The sequence below is a fragment of the Ochotona curzoniae genome, unplaced genomic scaffold (genome assembly GCF_017591425.1).
Source record: "Ochotona curzoniae isolate NIBS_2020 unplaced genomic scaffold, NIBS_Ocur_1.0 contig_3819, whole genome shotgun sequence".
In the NCBI taxonomy this organism is placed as follows: Eukaryota; Metazoa; Chordata; class Mammalia; order Lagomorpha; family Ochotonidae; genus Ochotona; species Ochotona curzoniae.
Window position 1 is genome coordinate 8222417 of NW_024466004.1, and position 22459 is coordinate 8244875.

The 22459-nt window shown below is 54.5% G+C and overlaps 2 protein-coding genes across 3 annotated transcripts in view; both read left to right on the forward strand.

Annotated features, from left to right (window-relative positions):
• The first annotated feature begins 8096 nt into the window (after positions 1-8096).
• SRF (serum response factor) lies at positions 8097-18972 on the forward strand. The gene is made up of 7 exons (XM_040983420.1): positions 8097-8988; positions 10617-10883; positions 13387-13648; positions 14233-14352; positions 15571-15762; positions 16087-16163; positions 16373-18972. The coding sequence occupies exons 1-7, from the start codon at positions 8482-8484 to the stop codon at positions 16466-16468; spliced, it is 1521 nt and encodes a 506-aa protein (XP_040839354.1). The 5' UTR covers positions 8097-8481; the 3' UTR covers positions 16469-18972.
• Positions 18973-20993: 2021 nt separating this feature from the next.
• CUL9 (cullin 9) overlaps positions 20994-22459 on the forward strand; it is a 37427-nt gene continuing 35961 nt past the window's right edge. For both annotated transcript variants that reach the window (XM_040983422.1, XM_040983421.1), the window contains exon 1: positions 20994-21692. In XM_040983422.1, the coding sequence (XP_040839356.1) occupies positions 21035-21692 (658 nt within the window). In that variant the 5' untranslated portion in view covers positions 20994-21034. The remainder of the gene's footprint in view (positions 21693-22459) is intronic.

Consider the following 22459-nt stretch of genomic DNA (forward strand, 5'->3'; position numbering starts at 1 on the left):
ACAAGCTAATCTGCCCTGCTGTGCTGGCATCCCATATGAGTACCAGTTCAAGCCCTGGCTGCCCCATTTCCCATGCATCTCCCTGCTTGTGGCCTGGGATAGCAGCAAAAGATGGCCCAAAGCCTTCGAACCCTGCATCCAAGTGGGAGGCCCAGAGGAAGCTCCTGGCATCCAGCTTTGGATCAGCTCAGCTCTGGTCATTGCAGCCACTGGGGGAGTGAACCAGAGGAAGACCTCTTTCTGTGTCTCCTCTGTAAAATCTGCCTTCCAAATAAAATTAATCTTTCTAAAAACTGTATAAAAAAATCACTTGTATACATAGTCACAAGTCGGTGAGCATTTTACTGGTTGAAGTGAGTTGTGTGGTAAGTCCCAACATTAACAAGAATAGAAGACACTGCAGAGCCACACGGCAAAGATGTAGGGGTGTGATTTGTCCCTCTGCATCCACAAGGGACTGGCTCCAAAGGCCACAGGTGCTCGGGTCTCTTATGTAAGATGCAGTCATATTTGCCTGTACCTTACACATCTTCTCCTGTGCAGCCAGCTCTCCACATCAATGAGTTCTGGATCTGTGGATTCAACCAGTAGTCGGTCGAAAAGCCTTGGAAACATATCGCATCTGTGCTGAATGCTTACAGACGTCTCCTTAGCATTATTCCCCAAACAATACACCTGGCATTGACACAGAAGAAGGTCTTTGAGATACATTGACGTGGATAGGAGGATGTGTGCAAGGAATCTGCAAACTGCAGCATTCCTTATAAGGCCCTGAGCATTCATGGGTTTAGGGGTCAGGGTAAGCTGTTCCAGAGTTAGTTCCCCACAGATACCAAGGGATGGTTATGTTTTACAATGCGAAAAGACAAATAATGAATGAGGAGTTGTCGTCCTTCAAACACTGAGACACTGCCTGGGAATAAGGAAATGAGTGGAAGAGCTTTGATGTCACAGTACACAGCTCTTACATGGTCCACGCAAGGGACCTGCAAGCACCAGCATCTCATATGGGCAATGGTTTGTGTTCCAGTTGTTCCACTTCCCTTCTAGCTCCCTGCTTGTGGTCTGGGAAAGCAGTAGAGAATGGCCCAAACCTTGGGACCCTGACCCATGTGGGAGACCCAGAAGAAGCTCTTGGGCTCCTGACTTCGGATCAGCTCAGCTCCAGCCTTTGTGGTCACTTGGGGAATGAAACAGCAGGTGAAAGATCTTTCGGTCTTCTGTTCGTCTCTGTAAATCTGCCTTCCCAAGAAAAGATATATAAATCTATTTAAAAATAAAACAAAGAGGACCTGGACAGTAGCCTAGCAGCTAAAGTCCTCACCTTGAATGCACCAGGATCCCATATGGGTGCTGGTTCTAATCCCAGTGCCCCTGCTTCCCATCTAGCTCCCTGCTTGTGGACTAGGAAGGCAGTGGACAACCCAAAGCCTTGGGACCCTGCACCTGTGTGGGAGATCCAGAAGAAGCTCTGGGCTCCTGGCTTCAGATTGGCTCAGCTCCAGCTATTGCAGCTGCTTGGGAAGTGAACCATCAAGCAGAAGAACTTCCTCTCTGTCTCTCCTCTCTGTATATCTGCCTTTCCAATTAAAAAATCTAATAAAAAATCTTAAAAGGGGGGGTGCATGGCATGGTGGCCTAGCAGCTAAAGTCCTCGCCTTGAATATACTGGAATCTCATATGGGTGCCGGTTCTAATCCTGACAGCCCTGCTTCCCTTCTAGCTCCCTGCTTGTGGCGTGGGAGGGCAGACAAGGATGGCCCAAAGCCTTGGGACTCTGCACCTGTGAAGGAGACCCAGCAGAGCTCCTAGCTCCTGACTTCGGATCAGTGCAGCTCCGGCTGTTGCAATCATTTGGGGAGTGAGTCATTGGATGGAAGATCTTCTCTTTGTCTCTCCTCTGTATATATCTGACCTAAATGTGATAAGTAGGGTTAAGCTTCCTCCTGGCCTCCCTGTGAGGCCAAAGGGTATAAGGACAAAGCCACCACAAGCAGATGCAGGAATTGTGCTCCCAAGCCAGCCGAACACAGGCCCAGAATCCGGGTGAAGCTGCAGACAGGCCAGCCTGTATGAAGGCTAGCTGAGGAATGCGCTCTGCCCAGACACCTTCCTTTGTGGGTGTATGAGAGAGGTTGTTTGGGGTACCCCTGCTGATGGCTGTCAGCCGTGTGTGTGTAAACCAGTGCAGGACTGGAATCCCAGGTGTATAATGGGAATCCCAGGTGTATAATGGGAATCCCAGGTGTATAGTGGGAATCCCAGGTGTATAATGGGAATCCCAGGTGTATAGTGGGAATCCCAGGTGTATAATGGGAATCCCAGGTGTATAGTGGGAATCCCAGGTGTATAATGGGAATCCCAGGTGTATAATGGGAATCCCAGGTGTATAATGGCAAGGCTCAGGCAGCATAGACCTCTACCCCAGCTCCATTCACAGCTCCTGAAACAATTTGGAGCTGTTTACTTCTTTAACCCATTCTTCCTCTTCAGCTAATACATTGCACATGTTTACCTGTGTGTAACTTATGAAAAGGAAAGTAATATGTTGGGGGCACTGACCATTTCTTGCTCTGTGATTGGCCCTTTGCCCTGATTGGTGTGCCTTGGTTATCTTTAAGTTGATTGGTCAGGTTTGACAGATAAGCGGGGGGGGGGGGCTTGGCGGGGGAGGGGCTGGAGCGTAACGGGCATAACGGTCACAACAGAGTTAACGGACACAACGGAAGATCAGAATAAAGCGCCTTGGAGACTCTCTCAAGTGTCGGGTGATTTCTTCCGCGGGACGGGAGGACCCCCGATAGTAATAAAACCCTCCTTGAATCCAGTGTGATAGCTCAGGGGCTAATTCCATTGTCGTAAATGTGTTGGGATCCCATATGGGCACTGATTCATGTCCCAGCTGCTCCACTTCCCATCCAGCTCCCTGCTTGTGGCCTGGGAAAGCAGTGGAGGATGGCCCAAAGCCTTGGGACCTTGTACTATATGAGAGACCTGGAAGAAGCTCCTGGCTTGTGGCTTGAGATCGGCTCAGCTCTGGCCATTGCAGGCATTTGGGAAGTGAACCAACAGAGGGAAGCTCTTTCTGTCTCTCCCTCTCTTTAAATCTGCTTTTCCAATAAAAAATAAAGAAAAATTTTAAAAGATCTATTTATTTTTATTGCAAAGTCAGGTATATATAGAGAGGAGGAGAGACAGAGAGGAAGATCTTCGTCTGATGATTCACTCCCCAAGAGACCATAACGGCCAGTGCTGTGCCGATCCAAAGCCAGGATCCCGGAACTTTCTCCAGGTCCCCACACGGGTGCAGGGTCCCAAGGCTTTGAGCCATCCTTGACTGCTTTCCCAGGCCACAGCAGGGAGCTGGATGGGAAGCAGAGCTGCAGGGATTAGACTGAGCACCCATATGGGATCCCAGTGTGTTCAAGGTGAGGACTTTACCCACTAGGCCACAACGCTGGGCCCAAGAAATTTTTTGTTTTAAGAAGACCCTTCTTGGGCCTGGCACGGTGGCACAGTGGTTAAGGTCCTTGCCTTGCACGCCCGGGATCCCATATGGGCGCCGGTTCTAATTCCTGCAGCCCCACTTCCCTTCCAGCTCTCTACCTGTGGCCCAGGAAAGCAGTCGAGGACGGCCCAAAGCTTTGGGACCCTGCACCCGTGTGGGAGACCCGGAAGAGGCTCCTGGCTTCGGATCGGCATAGCATCGGCCCGTTGCGCTCACTTGGGGAGTGAGTCATCGGATGGAAGATCTTCCTCTCTGTCTCTCCTCCTCTCTCTGCATATTTAACTTTACAGTAAAAAAATAATAATAAAAATAAATCTTAAAAAAAAAAAAGAAGACCCTTCTTACCACTATTGCAGAGTTGCGTTGGGTTCAGCAGTTAAAAATGCCTCTTGGGGTGCCTGCCTTCACGTCCTTGTTCTTACTAATGTGTGTCCTAGGAGGCAAAAGGTTTGAATTGTGGGCTCCTGGTTTTTTGATCTGGTCCAGCCTCAGCTGTTGGCATTAGGAGAGTGAATCAGCAAATGGCAAGATTTTGGCCTATGTGTTAAAGTCCCTACTGCTTTCTTTTGGACCCAGCTCCCTGTTTGTGTGCTTGGGAAGGCAGAGGTAGGTGGCCACTTTCACCCACATGGGAGACCAGGGTGGAATTCCTGGCTTGCTATGTCTGACCCAGCCAGCAACTGAGGCCATTTGCGGAATGAACCAGTAGATACAAAACTCGGGCCCGGCGCAGTAGCCTATTGGGATAAAGTCCTCACCTTGAACGCACCGGGATCCCATATGGATACTGGTTCTAATCCTGGCAGCTCCACTTCTCATCCAGCTCCCTGTTGTGACCTAGGAAAGCCGTCGAGGACAACCCAAAGCCTTGGGACCCTGCACCCACATGGGAAATCTGGAAGAAGTTCCTTCCTGGCTCCTGGCTTCGGATCAACTCAGCTCCAGCCATTGCAAACACTTCGGGAGTGAAACAGGGGATGGAAGATCTTCCTCTCTGTCTCCCCTCCTCTCTATATATCTGACCTTGCAATAAAAATAATAAATAAATGTTAAAAACAGGAAAAAAAGAAAATTCTGTCACTTTGCCTTTCAAATTTTTTAAAATTATGGATGAAATAATATACATGGAATTAAAAATAGTCTTCATTTTCCGTCAACTTTCTGCGGTTCCCTGGTATATGCAAACATGTCTGCATTCATACATACACTTGCACACACGTGATGTCATACAACTAACACCACCATCCAAGACACACGGGGAACTGCATGAGAGAGTAGCCTACCGTCTTGGTCTAGAAAATGCCATTTTACAGCTCAGCGCAATAGCCTAGTGGCTAAAGTCCTTGCCTTGAACACTCCAGGATCCCCTATGGGCACTGGTTCTAATCTCAGCAGCCCCACTTCCCATTTAACTCCCTGCCTGTGGCCTGGGATAGCAGATGAGATTGGCCCAAAACCTTAGGACCCTGCACCCTTGTGGGAGACCCAGAGAAGCTCTTGGGCTCCTGGATTCAGCTCAGCTCAGCTCTGGTCATTGTGGCCACTTGGGGAGTGAATCAGTGGATGGAAGCTCTCCCTCTCTGTATATCTGCCTTTTCAATAAAAATAAATAAATCTTTTCTAAAAATGCCATTTTATAAGACCTAGCCCATGTATGAGAACACCTGTTCAAAAAACTCAGTGTGTTGTTAAAATGTTTTGTATGAATTTCAAAGTGGCTGCATCAGTTGTTTTTAAGTATTAAAAATGTATTTTCCGGGCCCTGTGCAGAGGCCTAGCGCCTAAAGTCCTCACCTTGAGTGCGCCAAGATCCCATATGGGTGCTGGTTCTAATCCCGACAGCCCCGTTTCCCATCCAGCTCCCTGCTTGTGGCCTAGGAAAGCAGACAGGGCGGCCCAAAGCCTTGGGACCTCTGCACCCGTGTGGAGATCTGGAAGAAGTTCCTGGATCCTGGCTTCGGATCAGCGCCGTACTGGCTGTTATGGTCACTTGGGGAGTGAACCATCAAAAGGAAGATCTTCCTCTCTGTCTTCCCTCTTCTCTGTATATATGACTTTGCAATAAAAATAAATAAATCTTTTTTAAAATGTAGAGTTCTGTAAGCTAAAATGTCCTTGACCAAGGTGCTGGCAGATTGGCTGTCTTATAAAAGGCCATTTTCTCAACCACTCTCATCCTAGCTCTTGCACTAACCATATAAAACCTCACAAAATAATTTTTCTCTTTGTATTCAAAAAGCAAAGTTACAGAAAGAAGGAATCACACACATACATCACACAGAGAAATCTTCCATCTGCTTATTTGTTCCTCAAATGTCCACAATGTTTAAGCCACTCTGAAGCCAGGAACCAGGAGTCTCTTCCGGGTCTCCTCTGCAGGTGCAGGGTCCCAAGGCTTTGGGCCATGCTCTACTTTTTTTTCCCCAGTCCACAAGCAGGCAGCTGGATGGGAAGTGGAGCAACTGGGACATGAACCATTGCCCATATGGAATCCTGACACATACAAGGTGAGTATTTAGCCATTGAGCTATAGCACTGGGCCCTTAACCCCATTTTTAAAATTAGAAGATTTATTAATTTTTATTGGAAAGTCAGACTTACAAAGAGAACAAGAGACAGAAAGTTATTTCACCCACTGGTTCACTCTCCAAGTAGCCGCAATGGCTGGAGCTGAGCTGATCCCAAGCCAAGAGTCAGGGGCCAGTAGCTTTTTCCAGGTTTTCCACATGCGTGCATCGTCCCAAGGCTTTGGGCCATCCTGCATTGCTTTCCAAGCCACAAGCAGGGAGCTGGAAGGGAGGTGAAATGTCTGGGATACAAACCAGCGCCCATTGGGATCCAGGCACATGCAAGGCAAGGATTTTAGTCACTAGACTATTATGCTGGGTCCCTTGACTTGACTTTTACATAAACGTTTTGAACTATTGTCATATAATGTGAATTTTTTTAATACACAGCCACAATTAATTCTTGGCATTTTGTGGTACTTGTTATTATTTGAATGATTTCATTGTATTTGAAAGAGAGAGAAAAATAGAGAAACTTGGTGGGGGTCGGGGGAGGGAAGGAATCTTCCATCTGCTGGTTCACTCCCCAAAAGCCAGGAACCCAGAACTCCATCTGGGTAGAGTACTTGTCCTCACCCGCGCTGTCCGCCCCGGTGTGTTAGCAGGAAGCAGAATGGGAAGTATACAGGAAGCTAGGATTCCACCAGGCATCCTAAAGGGTGACTCAACCACCTGGCCACACATCTGCCGATTTATTTAAGTCTGGGTTGCAGTACACTCAGCATCACAGGCACTACCTCTGATGGGCTGCAACTATTTCATGGAAGCTTCACCAAGGACAATGACAGCAGGAGTTGGGAAGGGCCGGCTTCCTAACTCCACCAGCTGCTTCCCCTGCACTTCAGACACGGTGTCCTTACACCTGATGCTGAAACCCTCCTGGTTTGAGGAATATGGAGTTTGGAGACTCAGTCACTGGTTTCCAAGTTCTGGGTTGCCAAGAGGCAGATCCCCGATCTGCCAAGTCCAGCCCAATTTCACCCAGACCCTGACCGGGGGGCTTTGTGCCACCCCATTTTCAAACTTTTAAACGCCCCCTCCCCTCCCACCTTGGAGACTTCCCTGAACTTCAGCTCGGAGCGCTGCTCCCTCGCACTCTCCCCACAAGCGTGTGCTGCATCCTTCCGCCAGGCAGACCGAGTAGCTTCAAGTTTTCACCACTCTCCATCCCTCCTCCCTGCCCCCATCCGGCTGTCCGTCTCCTCCACTTCTTCCAGATGTCTGAAAAGACCCCCCTCCACAGATCCACCCACCTACACACAATCATCTACGCACCCGGTGTAGCCGATGATGAATGAGCCCCTGGGAGCTAGCCTGGTTGGAAAGTGCAGTTCCCAGGAAAAGAGAGGGAAAGGGAAGTTGGGGGTGGGGTGAGGAGGGCAAGGGTTGGGAGCGAGTGGCTGGGCGGGAGACGCAAACCCGGATCCAAGCCCTTCCACTCTGTCAGCTGGCCCACTAAACTTTGCCTCCCTCGGGAAGGCAGGAGGAAATAAAGGCTGCCCGATGGTTTTCCTTGAAAACCTGGACTGTATTTTCTCTTTCACGGCAAACTCCCAAATCCAGTCAGGGGCTCCCTTCGGATTTGCTTCTTCCAGCATCCTCTTCAGCACCCGCATGGCAGCGCGCGGCTTCCTCCGCACAGAGCCTCCCAGTTCTCGTGTGTGTGTGTGTGTGTCTGTGTGTGCCTGTCAGTGTGTCTGTCAGAGTGTGTCTGTCAGTGTGTCTGTCAGTGTGTGTCTGTCGGGGGGCTGTGGGCTGCGAGTAGGGGGCGGAGTCTCGCCCGTTGTCCTGCTCCTTTAAGAGGCCTCGGCTCCTCCCCTTTCGGAATCGCGGTCTGACGCGAGGGATGACAGCAGCGAGTTCGGCATGTCTATGCAAATCAGCGCCCGCCGCGGACCAATGAGACGCGCAGGTGTCGGAACCGCGGACCAATGGGGCGGGGGCGCTGGGGCTCACCATATAAGGAGCGGCCTCGCCATAAAAGGAAACATTGTATCTCTTTATATGGGGGGAAGGGTCGGGGGATCCCTCCGCCGGCAGCGCGTGGTCCCGGCCCCCTCCGCCCGCCGCCGTCTCGGCCGCGGCCAGCAGCCCCTGCCCCCCGGGGGACGCTGACGGCCGCGGAGCGCGCCGCCGCAGCAGGCGGACAGGGGGCGCTGCGCGCGGCCTGGGGCAACCCGGGGCCACCAGGGGCAGGAAAGTGAGGGCCCAGATCGGCCCGGGCGTGCAGGGGCCCCGGGTTCGCCGCGGCGGCGAGAGCGGCCCCGGCCGCGGCGGCGGCAGCAGCGGCAGCGGCAGCAGCAGCAGCGGGAGCGCCGGGTTCAGCCGGGAAGCCCATGGCGGCGGCGGCGGCGGCGGCTCGGCTCCCTCGCTGACTGGCCCGTCCGCCCTCCTGCACTGAGCGCCATGTTACCGAGCCAAGCTGGGGCCGCGGCGGCGCTGGGCCGGGGCTCGGCCCTGGGGGGCAGCCTGAACCGGACCCCGACGGGGCGGCCGGGCGGCGGCGGGACGCGCGGGGCCAACGGGGGCCGAGTGCCCGGGAACGGCGCGGGGCTCGGGTCGGGCCGCCTGGAGCGGGAGGCTGCAGCGGCCGCGGCCACGACCCCGGCGGCGCCCACCGCGGGGGCCCTCTACAGCGGCAGCGAGGGCGACTCGGAGTCGGGCGAGGAGGAGGAGCTGGGCGCCGAGCGGCGCGGCCTCAAGCGGAGCCTCAGCGAGATGGAGATGGTGGTCGCTGGGCCCGAGGCGTCGGCGGCCGCCGCCGGGGGCTACGGACCCGTGAGCGGGGCGGTGAGCGGGGCCAAGCCGGGCAAGAAGACCCGGGGCCGCGTGAAGATCAAGATGGAGTTCATCGACAACAAGCTGCGGCGCTACACGACCTTCAGCAAGAGGAAGACGGGCATCATGAAGAAGGTACCGAAGCCGGGAGGGCTGCCTGCCTGCCGGGGGCGGAGTGGGGGGCGACCCGGAGGGATGGGGACGCGCGCGTGGGGCGGGAGGTTGGGGAGCTGGGGTGTGTGTGTGCGAGAGAGAGGAGAGGGGGGAACCGGCAGGGAGGCCAGCTCCGAGGCCGAGGTGAGAAGCAGCGAGTCCGCAGAGGTGTGTGGGAGGGGAGGGCGCCGCCAGGGAAAAAAAAGTGGGGAGAGGGGGAGATGCGCCAACGTCCGGCATGGAGGGGAAGGGCGCCCGGGAGGTGGGAGTGACCGGTGCGCGTGTGAGAGGAAGAGGCCCCTGGCCCGGTGCAGGGTGAGGAGCAGCGGCCCCGCGCGTGAGGTGCATCAGGAGGCGCGGGAGGCAGTAGGACCCGGTGCACTCTGGGCTTGCAGGGAGGGCGCCCGAAAAGCGGGGGTGGCAGTGTGGAGGTGTGCAGGAGCTGCAGAACCACAACAACCCAGCGAGCCTGTGTAGGAGGACGGTGGGCGGCTGAGGGGAGAGCCGGAGCTGGAGGGAACAGGTAGTGGAGTAGGGCTGGAGACTGGTCCAGTGCTGACCTTGGACCTGGCTGGCTCTGCGGCATCCGCGGGCAGCTGCATGTGCCCACTGGCAGGAGCGGCGGCTGCACACTGGCCTGTTCCAGCCATCGGGAGCAGAATCTGCATGGAGTTTGGGGGTGGTTTGCACGGGTACCTACAAATTGGTCAGCCACCAGTGAGAACTGGTGAGGAAAGGTGTCATTTTGGGAGTGGGAAAGCTATTGGAAGGGATGGAAGTGGAGGAACTGTGAGAGGGGAGGAGAAAAAAAAAAAAAGCTAGAACTTGCGGAACAGCGGCCGGTGTTTTTCTCTGTCCTGTATGGACACTGGAGCTGCTCCTCAGGTGGATTGTGCAACTTTGTTGGGACGGCTGATGGCATCTCCAGGGTCCCTGTCCTGGGCTTAGGGCTGGGTCTTTGTTGCTCATTTAGCTCCTGTCTGCCATCGTCACCCCACATACCCTCGGACTGCTGTCCCTTATCACTTGGTCATCAGTGGAGAGGTTTGTGGGGAAGGTGGTTCACAAAGGACAACTTCCTTCCTTCCTGAGTCACCGTATTCCAGGGGCCGAGGGAGAAGTTAGGGGATGGCAACAGGTGAAGGCCTCCGCGCCGTTCCTGGGGAGAGCCAGGGGGACAGTTGGAAGTTAGGTGAGTTGTCATCCTGGATGTCAGGTGTGAATTCCAATGCAGTGGGGATCCCTCCTGATCCACAGTGACTGTGGGGAAGGGGTGGAGCCCTGTGAAGCTTCAGGCACCTGCCTGTGTTGGAGGGGTGGACACTCTGGGTTCCCCTCCCTCCATGTGTTCCATCCCAGGGGGGATGTGACTGCTGGGGGTGTCTGCAGGTCACTGGGGGCCCCTTGCAGGCAGAGGCCTGAATTGCTTGGCTGCTCCCAGATACCCTGATAGCACCCCCTACAAACACACACACACTCACACTCAAACCAGAGTTCCTTCTGGGAGTGGGAAGTGGATATTCCTGAGTCATTTTCCCCTTTCCTACTGCCCAGGGAAGGTAGAGATGAACCATTTTTCTGATATCTCCATCTCCCTCCCCATCCCCCAGGCTTATGAGCTGTCCACGCTGACAGGGACACAGGTGCTGTTACTGGTGGCCAGCGAGACAGGCCATGTGTATACCTTTGCCACCCGCAAACTGCAGCCCATGATCACCAGTGAGACTGGCAAGGCGCTGATTCAGACGTGCCTCAACTCGCCAGACTCGCCGCCCCGCTCGGATCCCACCACGGACCAGAGGATGAGTGCCACTGGCTTCGAAGAGACGGATCTCACCTACCAGGTGTCGGAATCGGACAGCAGTGGGGAGACCAAGGTGTGTGTGTGGATGGCCGTGCAAGGGGAGGGAAGGGAGGGGCACGGGGGGGAGGGTTGGCTGCTGTTCCCTCCCTGGTTTGGGACAAGTGCCTAGATGCCCATTGATGTGCAGTGGAGCTGGTTAGTACCCTCATCTTAGGGGACAGGTGTTCATCCTTGCTCTCCTGACAGGAGGCCGGCCTCCTAGATAAGCGGGTGGCCTCCGTGCCCATATAAGGCCGGCTCGGGCTCCACGCCGGCCTCCCGCCCCGCCAGCCCGCCTGCCTGGCAGGGCCTTTGCATTCCTCCCGCCAGCTGTCTCCCCGCTGGGGGCGGGGGTGTAACTTAGCCCAGCCCTCCTGGCAGGCAGGCAGGCCGGGCCGTTGGGGAGTAGGAAGGGAGCCCCTTGGGGAGAGTCGCAGGGTCCTGGGAAGCCGGCCGGTTGGACGGCGACTACCTTGCTAGCCAGCTCTCTACCCCTTTGGGATTCAGCCGGGGCAGTCAGGGAGCGCGTTTGCTTGCTGCTAGGGGTGCCGGCCCTAGTTACGCCTCCTCCTTCCTTTTCCCGGTAAGGAGAGGGGGCGGGGCTTCCTCCCTCGCTGGCTGGGGAGCTCCTCCTTCTGGGTGGTCCTTCGGTCACCGGCTAATGGGAGGAAGCGGCAGTGTTTGCCTTAGCAACGCCTTGGCCAATCAGAGGCTCGGAAGCCCCGCGGCTTAGCAAACATCCCTGGATGACCCACCCCCAGGTTTTGAGCAGGCCCCCCAGGTTCACTCAATGCTTATCTGAGCCTGGTTCTCAACCCCAAACTTGCTTCTTCCCTTTCCTAAGAACAAAAGCCTTCACGAGGGGCGAGTTGACATCGAAAGCTCCCCCTCCTGCTCTGAGCCGATCTCGCCGTAATCGTTTTCAAACCCTGTCACAGCAGGGCCCAGTGATTCACACGATGTTTTGCTGCATGAATAAGTTAAAATCTTGAGCATTTGGCATCAAGCACTTCATGGCTAAGCCTCCAAGATCTCTCCCCTAAAGAATTCTGTCCTTGGGAGGTCAGGTGCCTGGCAAATTGGAGCTGGAGGAATGCTTGTAAGAGAACATACTTGTCCAGCCCCTCTTGTTTCTTTTTCTTTCTTTCTTAAAGATTTATTTATTTTTATTGCAAAGTCAGGTATACAGAGAGGAGGAGAGACAGGGAGGAAGATCTTCCATCCGATAATTCACTCCCCTGGTGACTGCAACAGCCTTGAACTGAGTTGATCTGGAGTCAGGAGCCTGGAGCCTCTTCTGGTGCAGGGTCCCAAGCCTTTGGGCTGTTCTTAACTGCTTTTCCAGGCCACAATCAGGGAGCTGGATGGGAAGCAGGGCCACCGGAGTTAGAACTGGCACCCGATGGGATCCTGGCACGTTCAAGGCAAAAGGACTTTAGCCACTAGGCTACCGCACCAGATCCTCTTTTCTTTTAAGACTTATTCTTATTGGCAAGTTAGATATGCAGAGAGGAGGAGAGATAGGAAGATCTTCTGTCTGATGATTCACTCCCTAAGTGGCCATAACAGCTGGAGCTGAGCTGATCTGAAGCCAGGAGCCTGGAGCCTCTTCCGGATCTCCCATGCAGTTGCAGGGTCTCAAGGCTTTAGACTGTCCTCCACTACTTTCCTAGGCCACAATCAGGGAGCTGGATGGGAAGAAGAGCTCCTGGAATTAGAACTGGTGCCCCGGGCCTGGCAGTGTGGCCTAGCAGCTAAAGTCCTTGCCTTGAACGCCCTGGGATCCCATGTGGGTGCCGGTTCTAATCCCAGTAGCTCCACTTCTCATCCAGCTCCCTGCTTGTGGCCTGGGAGGGCAGTTGAGGACGGCCCAAAGCCTTGGGACCCTGCACCCATGTGGGATACCCGGAAGAGGTTCCTGGATCCTGGCTTCGGATCGGCATAGCATCAGCCGTTGCGCTCACTTAGGGAGTGAATCATCAGACGGAAGCTCTTCCTCTCTTTCTCTCCTCCTCTTGTATGTCTGCCTTTCCAATAAATAAATAAATCTTAAAAAAAAAAAAAAAGAGCTGGTGCCCCATGAATCCTGGTACATGCAAGGCAAAAACTTTAGTCACTAGTTTACTGTGCCACTCCCCCCTCTTGTTTCTATAAGAGTAAAACAGAGGCTTAGAAAAGGGAAGCAATTGTCTCTGGATCTCCAGGTGGAAATGGAGTGTGAGGGCTGCTCCATCTGGGCAGCGAACTCAGGGAATGAGGACGATGATGATGATGGTGAGCGGAAATCCATTTTAGCCTTGCTATGTGTGTTAAGTATGTTAACCAGCGTGAACACCACAGCCAACTATGTGGTAGGTTTTTAAGACTTAGCTGGCCGAGTTCAGCAGCTTGGTATACTCAAGGGTTGGGTAGCCACAGGTGGACAGTGGAGCCGTGGACGGTGGAACCAGGGTGGATGCCGCGCACATTGGTTTCAGAATGTCTGTGGGGGTCAGAGCTGGCAGACACTCACTGCTCCATCTTTCCTCCCTGTCTAGGACACCCTGAAGCCCGTGTTCACGGTCACCAACCTGCCGGGTACCACCTCCACCATCCAAACTGCACCCAGCACCTCCACTACCATGCAAGTCAGCAGCGGCCCCTCCTTCCCCATCACCAACTACTTGGCACCAGTGTCTGCTAGCGTCAGCCCCAGCGCTGTCAGCAGTGCCAACGGGACTGTGCTGAAGGGTACAGGCAGCGGTCCTGTCTCCTCTGGGGGCCTTATGCAGCTGCCTACTGGCTTCACCCTCATGCCTGGTGAGTCGTACAGGACCAGGGAGAGACTGGTCATTCCCTGGAGGTGGGGTTGGCGTGGGCTGGTAAATTGAGCAGGTTAAGAGCAGGTTCAGGGCTGGGACGAGGAACAACTTTTCTGATCAGAGAAAGGGTGAGCAGAGGCCAGAGCCCGAGAGGAAAGCCTCTTAAGTCCCATTGACAGGTATGCCCCTGCCCGCTGCGACCTCTGCAGTCCTCATCCATTTGGAACACTCTAGGCTCACCAAGCTAGCTCAGTCCTGCTCATCCATTGCCATGGAAACAGGCGACATGCTTCCACGTCCCTCCTGTGACTATAGAGCATGTCATGTCCTCGATGGGTCAGTGCCAACTGAAGAAGGTAGAGGCAAGGCCAGAGGCAGGAGAAGGAATTAAGGGTGAAGGCAAGATAGAGCCTGGAACCCCCTGAAGAGGAGAATGCTGGGAGAGATAGGAACGGGAGTGGGGACGAATGTGCCAGACTCTGGGATTGGAGTGTTCGTGTGGTGGGGATGGGGGTCGGGGTGCTCTGTGCAGGTGGCAGCTGGGTGGAATAGAGCCCACAAGTAAGATTCTGTGTCTTGTAGGTGGGGCTGTGGCCCAGCAGGTCCCAGTGCAGGCCATTCAGGTGCACCAGGCCCCACAGCAGGCGTCTCCCTCTCGTGACAGCAGCACAGACCTCACGCAGACCTCCTCCAGTGGGACAGGTATAGCTCCCAGGCCCAGCACCCTCCCTGCCCCAGCCCCTTCTTCCCTCTCTCCCTCCCCTTCAAACAGGAAACCTATCAGTCAGGACCCAGCAGGACTGGAGGATGTCTTCCAGACTAGTTTAGATTCGTGTTTGACCGAGTCTCATCTTGCTGGCAGAGTCCCATGAGGATGACTGGGTTTTGAACCCGAGACCACTGGAGCTACCTCCTCCTCATTCAGGCTAAGGAGCCTGTGGCCTACAAAGACATTACTTGTCCAAAGAGACAACATTTGCTTAATGTAACAGAAGGATGTAGAGAGCAGTTGTCTGTGGGAGGGGGTCGAGGGAGTGGAGTGGGTGTGTATGTCATCTTTTGGAAATGCCAAGATGCTGTTTGAGTTATATATGATTTTTGTCCCACAGAGAGTGCTCTGTGTGGATAGGAGCCCCATCATTGCCCCTGGGAGCTTACTGAAATGCAGACCTTTAAGCTTCAACCTGATTCTGCAATCCAGCAAGACACCCAGGGATCTACCTGTCCAGAAACACTTGAGAATTGCTTGTTTAAACTTTCTGAGCTGCATTTTTAGAAAGAGGGAGGAGGAAAAGAACCTATAAAAAGTGGCAGCATTGGGTTCCCTAAGAACCTTTGCTTCCCCCCAGTAAGAGTGGCTTGGTCATTAGAACCTTTTTTTTTTATTTTTTTCCTTGGAAACTTACCTTTTCAAGAACATTTAAAAAATGTTTCATTTTATTTGAAAGACGGAAAAGCAGAGACAGCAATCTTGGCCTCAGCCAGTTCACTTCCCCAAAGGCCTACAAACCGCTGGGGCTGAATCAAGACTCCCGTCTTCTCCCTCATGGCTGGCTAGAATCCAAGTATTTGAATCATTATAGGCTAGCTCATAGGATCTGTGCGTGTTGGCAGGAAACTGGACTGGAAGCAGAGCTGGGACTCAAAACCAGGTGCTGTCTCTGCTATGAGTCACAGGGGTAAGACCTTAGGTCTTAGAGAATTGGGGAGAGAGTCCAATAACAATGCAGTAGAAGGCTCCAGATGTGCTATTGTATGCAAGAAAAAGAAATAGGCTTTTATTGGTTGATGATGACATACAGAAGAGGCATAGTCCTGTGACATCTGCCCTGGGAGGTGGGGAGAGGGCTCAGAATCCCAGGGGTGGGATGGGGGCAATGAGGAGGGGACCAATCCCTGATGAGTGTCTGTGTTTGCCAGTGACGTTGCCCGCCACCATCATGACATCGTCTGTGCCCACCACTGTGGGCGGCCACATGATGTATCCTAGCCCCCATGCAGTGATGTATGCCCCCACCTCGGGCCTGGCGGATGGCAGCCTCACCGTGCTCAATGCCTTCTCCCAGGCGCCATCCACCATGCAGGTGTCCCACAGCCAGGTCCAAGAGCAAGGTGAGTAGAGGGGGCAGGGTGAGGACTGGAGGACTGTTTCCTCCCTGAGCCCCCACCTCCCCCAAAACCCCGGCCCAGCCCCAGCACGAAGCTGCACATGCTCACACACATGTCCATTCAGGTGCTCACATGTGTCCTATGTAAGTACATACACACACACTCACTCCCATACTCGTCCACTGGCACACTCACTCACTACCTCCTCTCACGCCCCGGGCACTTGCGTCTCAGGCTTATTTAACCTTGTGTATTTTATTTCTTCTTGCCTCCACTACCTCGGGCAAAGCAATCTGAACGTCGCCTGTGATTGTTGTTCCCACGCAGGTGGTGTCCCCCAGGTGTTCCTGACAGCACCATCTGGGACAGTGCAGATCCCCGTCTCTGCAGTTCAGCTTCACCAGGTAGGTCGGGGAGGTCTGCTCCCTGCTGCCAGATGACGACTCCACGACACCTGCAGGGTGGGGCGCGAGCGCTCGGTCACAGGCAGAATCCCTGGCCCGGGGCCCCATCTGTTTCTCTGGTCAGCCTAGGCAGGGAGGCAGCCTGTGCAGGCTGTCCAGGCCCCCCACCTTCCCGGTCCTCACCCCTCACCCCCCCGTGTTCCCTCCAGATGGCTGTGATAGGGCAGCAGGCCGGGAGCAGCAGCAACCTCACCGAGCTACAGGTGGTCAACCTGGACGCCACCCACAGCACCAAGAGTGAATGATCCGCCCTGCCGCCCTGGACAGCTGGCCCGAGGGATGGCACCACTTATTTATTGTTGCCTTTTCACGTTTTCTTTACACACGTCGTCAACGGGCCGCAGGAGGGAGGGTGGGAAGGAGGAGCGGGCAGACACAGGACTAAGCCCTCTCACTCCAGCCAAAGAAATGGGCCTGCCTGCCCTCCCTCCCGTCCCCACCCCTGCCCCCAGCACCCACTCCTTCTTTGGGCTCCACCTTCTATTTCTTGTTGATGGTGGGCTTTCCTCCTCCCCTACCCCCAGACCCCCTACTTGACCCACAATCTCCCCTTGCCAGCTTGGCTCAGTGTTTGCCATGAGTATTAGCTTATCCAACCGGACAGGGCCCTTACTTTCCACTCCCAGGTTTTCTGTGGAACTGGGCCCTGTGTCCTCCCCTGGGGACGCAGTCACCTGCTGTGTGTCTCTCCAGCCTCCTGCTTGACCCCAGGTCAGCACCGTGTCTGCCATAGGCTGGGTTACAAGAGGCCTGCTGCTGCCCCTTAGGGAGCCAGCTAGGGAGATGGGGCTGAGCTGGGGGACGTCTTCCCTCCTGCGCTGCCCTCTGCTCTTTGACTTCCTCTGAGTAGCTGGGCCTGTGCACTGGGGCAGGCTTCTGGGGCCGCCTGCCCTGCTGCCTTGCCACCTGCCCTGGCCCTCCATGGGCTCCTGGGATGGAGGGAAGCACCAGCGTTCCCTTCTCCCCCTCGTCTTCCCTTCTCCTCCCAGCTGCTTTACTTAAAGTTGATTTTGAACTTTTTATTTGAGGAGACGAAGTGAAAACAAATCTATAAATATATATTTTTAAAATATTTAACTTTTTTTTAATGGCGTTTTTCTCGTCCCACCTGTCCCCCTCCCTGCCTAGGACTCCCCTTCTCTGGAGAGTCCTAGGGGCTCCCCAGAACTGGCCGGGCCCCCTCTGGGGACAGAGCTACCCCATGAACTTGGGGGCTGCCAGTGTAGGGGAGGGGAGGTTCTGGGACAGCTGGTCCTGGGTTGTTTCCAGGAGCAAGCTGGGGAGGGGCCCTCAGGCCATGCCCCAACAGGGTGGGGAGGGTGACCCACAGTTATGGGCTTCTTTTTGCCCTTGTTAGGGCTGTTGCTAGGGAGAGGGAAGAGGGAGACCAAATGTAGGGGTGTGGGTGGGAGGGTGTCAGGTAGAGGCAGCCGACTTCATTTGTGCCACACGCATGGGCATTGCATCTTTGTGTTCTCCCAGGCCTGTGGTGGCCTGGGGCCCAAGTTGCAGTGAGCAGGGTGGGGTCTGGGAGGGGGTGAGAGGCAGGAATTTTGGGGTAGCGGCAGTCAGGAGAAGTGGGAGCAGCTCTGGGACCCAGAGTAGACATAGGGGAGCCAGGAACCGGCAGCTCTCCCAGGGAGTGAGCAGCTACTGTAACTTTTTTAAATTAAGACAAAAAAAAAGCCTTGAAGAAAATTACTTTATTTTTCTAAGTGTAACCTCAGTATTTATGTAATTTGTACAGGGGCCATGCCCCACCCCCCTCTACCCTCTTTAGGGTAGACCTTAAGGGTGGGCCAGCATTGGGGGAGGGTCTTTTCACCCTGTGTCCCGGCCTACCTTCACCTGGATCCAGAAAGGAAGCTTTGGGGGTCAGCTGCCGGGGTGGTGTCATGAAACCCTCCCTCTCACCCCCTCAGCCAGCTGCCTTCAAGTAGGAACTTACCTGCACCTGGGATTGGGTGAGGGGTAGAGTGGGGAAGATTGCACGCACAGCTGAGTTGTCAAGGGGACAATTTGTAGAGACGTGTTGGAGAACCCCCTAACCTCTACCCCCCTTCCATTGCTGTCTTGCCCCCAATTTGGGGTACCAAAATGGAAGTCACCTTTCTGGGGCTTCCTCCTGGAGATGGCTAGGGTAAAGGGGTGGGGGGAAGGGTGTGTGTGTGTGTGGCTTTCCAGGCTGAAGGATAGCCAATCAGGGGCCAGAGAGCTGGGGGAGCTTGGGACTCAGGTCAGTAACTGCCCAGCCCCCTTTTTCTCTGCTCTTGTTTCACTCCACCTGCCACCCATCCACCCACCCACTCACTCACTCTCCACTTCCCCTAGCCCCAGTTGAGCGGGGGAGGAGATGGTAATGAATTCTTCCTTCTCCCCACGACAGACAGACCCAGTGAGTGAACCAGGCAAAGTGCTTATAGATGTGTGTGGTTGTGAGTGTGGCCTTGGGCGGACATGCGTGTGTTGCGAATGAGGTGGCATTTTTATGTGCAGTGGGCCCTTGGCGTCTCCCTTCCTCGGTGGCTCTGGGGTTAATGTGTGTGTATGTGCGCGCGTGCGCTTGTGCCTGAATGAGTGAGCGAGTGTGTGTGTGAATGTGGTGTGTGTGTGTGTCAAGTGGTTTCTACTTCCCCTGGGATGCTGACCCAGGAATAGTGGACGTGATCACGGTCCTATGTACAGAGCTTTCTTTTGTATTAAAAAAAAAATAATTACTCTTTCAATAAATGTATCATTTTTGTGCACAGACTGTGGGGGTCTTTGGCTCTATTTTTCTGAAGAGGGAAGCGGGAGAGGTAAACCTCAAAGCTTTGCATTTTGGAAACGCTGCGGGTGCCCTGATTGAACGCTAGAGACTTTGGGAGGGGCTGGGGTGGGGATTCTCCCGGATGCTTGGGGCGACTTTTAACTGCTAGGAAACGGGCCAGAATTAAGCCCAACGCTTGCCTGAAGCGAGGTCGAGTCACCGGGTTTCTGAGTGCGGTGGGAGATGGAGAGAACGCGAGCCTAGAGATGAGGGGCGCTGGACAGCTGATCAGAAATACCGAGAGAGGGATCACCCGACGCGCCCGGCTTCTGCTCTTGCAGCGGCCCGCGGGCAGCACGCATGCTCGGTCCACCGCGCTTGGCGTGGGCCGCAGGGGGATCCGTAGATGCCGAGCTGTGCACGTTCCGCGCTCCTCGCTTGCCGTGTGACCCGGAAGGGAGCAACAGAGGCGGGGCCAGCACGGCGGGACTGGCCGCTGGGTCCCAACGAGGGAGGTGAGAGGCCAGCTGTGCCTGCCCCGCTCCCGACCCCTGCCCTGCTCCCTGAGCCATTTCGGTGGAGCTGAGATGGCCTTGCTCTCTCGGAGAGGTCCTCCTAGCCTCACCTCCCCATCACCTCCTCCCGCCATCCCCCTAACCCCCACACCCACACACCTCTGCCGGCCCCCGAATCCTCCTCTTCCACCAGATCCCTCCTTGGCCGCCTCCTTCTTCCCGATGGCCCGCAGGCCACCTGCTGTTAGTATCCCCATACCTCGTTTCATTGTTCCTGATCTGGATCCGTCTTCTGCCTCCTTCCTGTTGCCCATGGGCCTATTGCCCACATCACTGGGTTGCTCCCCAACCCTCACCCCTCCCACACCCTTCGTGTCTCCTCCCCTCTCCCTTCCGTCCCTGGACCCCTTCCCCCCAGGACCCCTCCCCTCTTCCTCATGTCTTCCCCCGGATTTGCTTTCCATTCCTAGCTCTCCCTATTGCCTCCAACACATACTTCAAGGTTGTAGCCCTCCTGCATGTTGTCTTTCCATTCATCATTGCCCCCGCCTTCCCAACTAAGAATACTATTATGTTTCCCAAGCACTCATTATGTCGTAGTGCTTTGCATCCTTGGTCTTGTTAAGTTTTCATAAGTTCTTCAGACAAATGGAAATATTATTACTGCCTTGCAGAGGGGGGGACATGCTGCAGATTTCACAGATAGCGGGTGAAAGAGCCAAAACTGCGAGTCGGGCTCCAACTCTGCCGAGGGTGCTGCGGTGCTCGCCTCCTGTCCTGCCCTCTGACCTCACCGCCGACCCTCAGCTGGGTCATTGCTAGCTCCATCTTCCTGACCTTTCCGGTGCATACAGCCTGAGTGGACAGAAGCCCTTTCTTCTCCCACATATATGTATTTAAAGATTTATTTTGGTTGGAAAGGCAAATTTACAGCAAGAAGGAGAGACAGAAAGATCTTCCATCTATTGATTTATTCCACAAATGGCTGCCAAAAGCCAGAGCTGAGCCAATCTGAAGTCGAAACCAGGAACCAGGAGCTTCTTGTTGGTCTCCCCAGGGGTGCAGGGTCCCAAGCACTTGGGCTGTCCTCCTCTGCTTTCCCAGGCAGGGTGGGAAGTGAACATTAACCTGTGCTCATATGGGATCTTGGCACTTGCAGGGAGAGGATTAGTTGATTGAGCCATCATGTTGGACCCATTCTCCCATAACTTGATCTGGTTCCTAGGCCTCCTATCTTCCACCCCTGTTTATTGTTTACAAGGCTTGGACCTGTTTTTCCCTTGTAGTCATCCGCTCCTCCATCCCAACCCTCCTGTGATCATTCGCTGAGTCTGCCATGGCCCATCCACTCCCCTTCTGTTGTGTCCAGTTTTCCTGCTATTTGTGTTTCCTGTGCCTCATCCTTCTGCTGTTACTGCATTCTGCTTCCCTGATAGCTCCCCATGTACTCAGCTGCTCCTGTGTGTCCCATCCTATTTTTCTGGCCCCCTTCCTATAGCTTGTCAGTCACAACCTGCCCTGTGTCCCAACATCCCCCCCCTCCCTTCATGGAGTCTTCTGCTTGTCCCCTACCACCTATGCTTCCTTCTTTTGTGCTCCAGGAGATCAGGATGGTGGGTGAATGTCATGCTGGGGACCTCATGGTGCCCTTAGGCCCCCGGCTGCAGGCATATCCTGAAGAACTCATTCGACAGCGGTCTGGACATGACGGGCATCCTGAATACCTGATCCGATGGAGTGTTCTGAAGTGTGGAGAAGTGGACAAAGCAGGTGTGGAGGAAGGCAAGGCAGAACACATCCTCATGTGGCTGTCAGCCCCCGAGGTCTATGCCAGCTGTCCCATGCTGCTTGGTGAACCAGCGCTGTCTAAGGGACCTCAGAACAAGCTGGCCGGGGCTTCTGGAAGTTTTGCCCGAGACCCAGGAGGCCTGGATGAAGTAGCCATGGGCGAGATGGAGGCTGACGTACGGGCGCTGGTGCGCAGGGCTGCCAGGCAGCTGGCGGAAGGTGGAAGCTCCAACCTCACAGCTGCCGTGCTGCACACCATTCATGTGCTGAGTGCCTACGCCAGCATCGGGCCGCTCACCAAGGTCTTCCGGGAGACGGGAGCCCTGGATCTGCTCATGCATATGCTGTGCAATGCTGAGCCTCAGATCCGCCGGAGTGCGGGCAAGATGCTGCAGGCTCTGGCCGCTCACGATGCGGGTAAGACACAGCTGCGGGCAGAGAAGACAGGCACTGCAGAGTGGAACTGTTGGGTGGAAGAACAGAAAGAAAGGGATTTCCCAGCTCTGTGAAAACACATAGCACTCGATTCATACCAAGTGAGTGCAAAAGACATAGAGATGAATAGTCTGTTATTTTAGGTACATAGGTGGGATCGAATGAGAGCACTGGGTCCATGTGTCCATTCTTAGTGCATGGCAGAGAAGAGAATGGGGAATACATAGGCTTTTTTAAAAAATAAATTTATTTTTATTGCAAAGGCAGGTATACAGAGAGGAGGAGAGACAGAGAGGAAGATCTTCCATCTGAAGATTTACTCTGCAAGTGACTGCAATGACTGGAACTGAGCTGATCCAAAGCCAGGAGCCAGGAGCTCTTCCAGATCTCCCATTCGGGTGCAGGGTCCCAAGGCTTTGAGCTGTCTTCGACTGCTTTCCCAGGCCACAAGCAGGAAGCTGGAACGGAAGTGGGGCCACTGGGATTAGAACCTGCATCCATATGGGATCCTGGTGTGTACCCTGCAAGGCCCTTAGCCTCTGCGCTGGGCCATTGGTTTTTAAGATTTATTTTTTTTAATGGTTCCCAGGAGATTCCATCTGCTGATTCACTCCCTACGTGGCCATAACAGCCATCTCCGTGCCCTGGTAAGCCAGGAACCAGGAGCCAGGAGCTTCATCTGAATTTCCCACATTGAGTGGTGGAGGACCAAACAGTTGGGCCATTTTCTGCTGCTTTTCCCAGGTCAT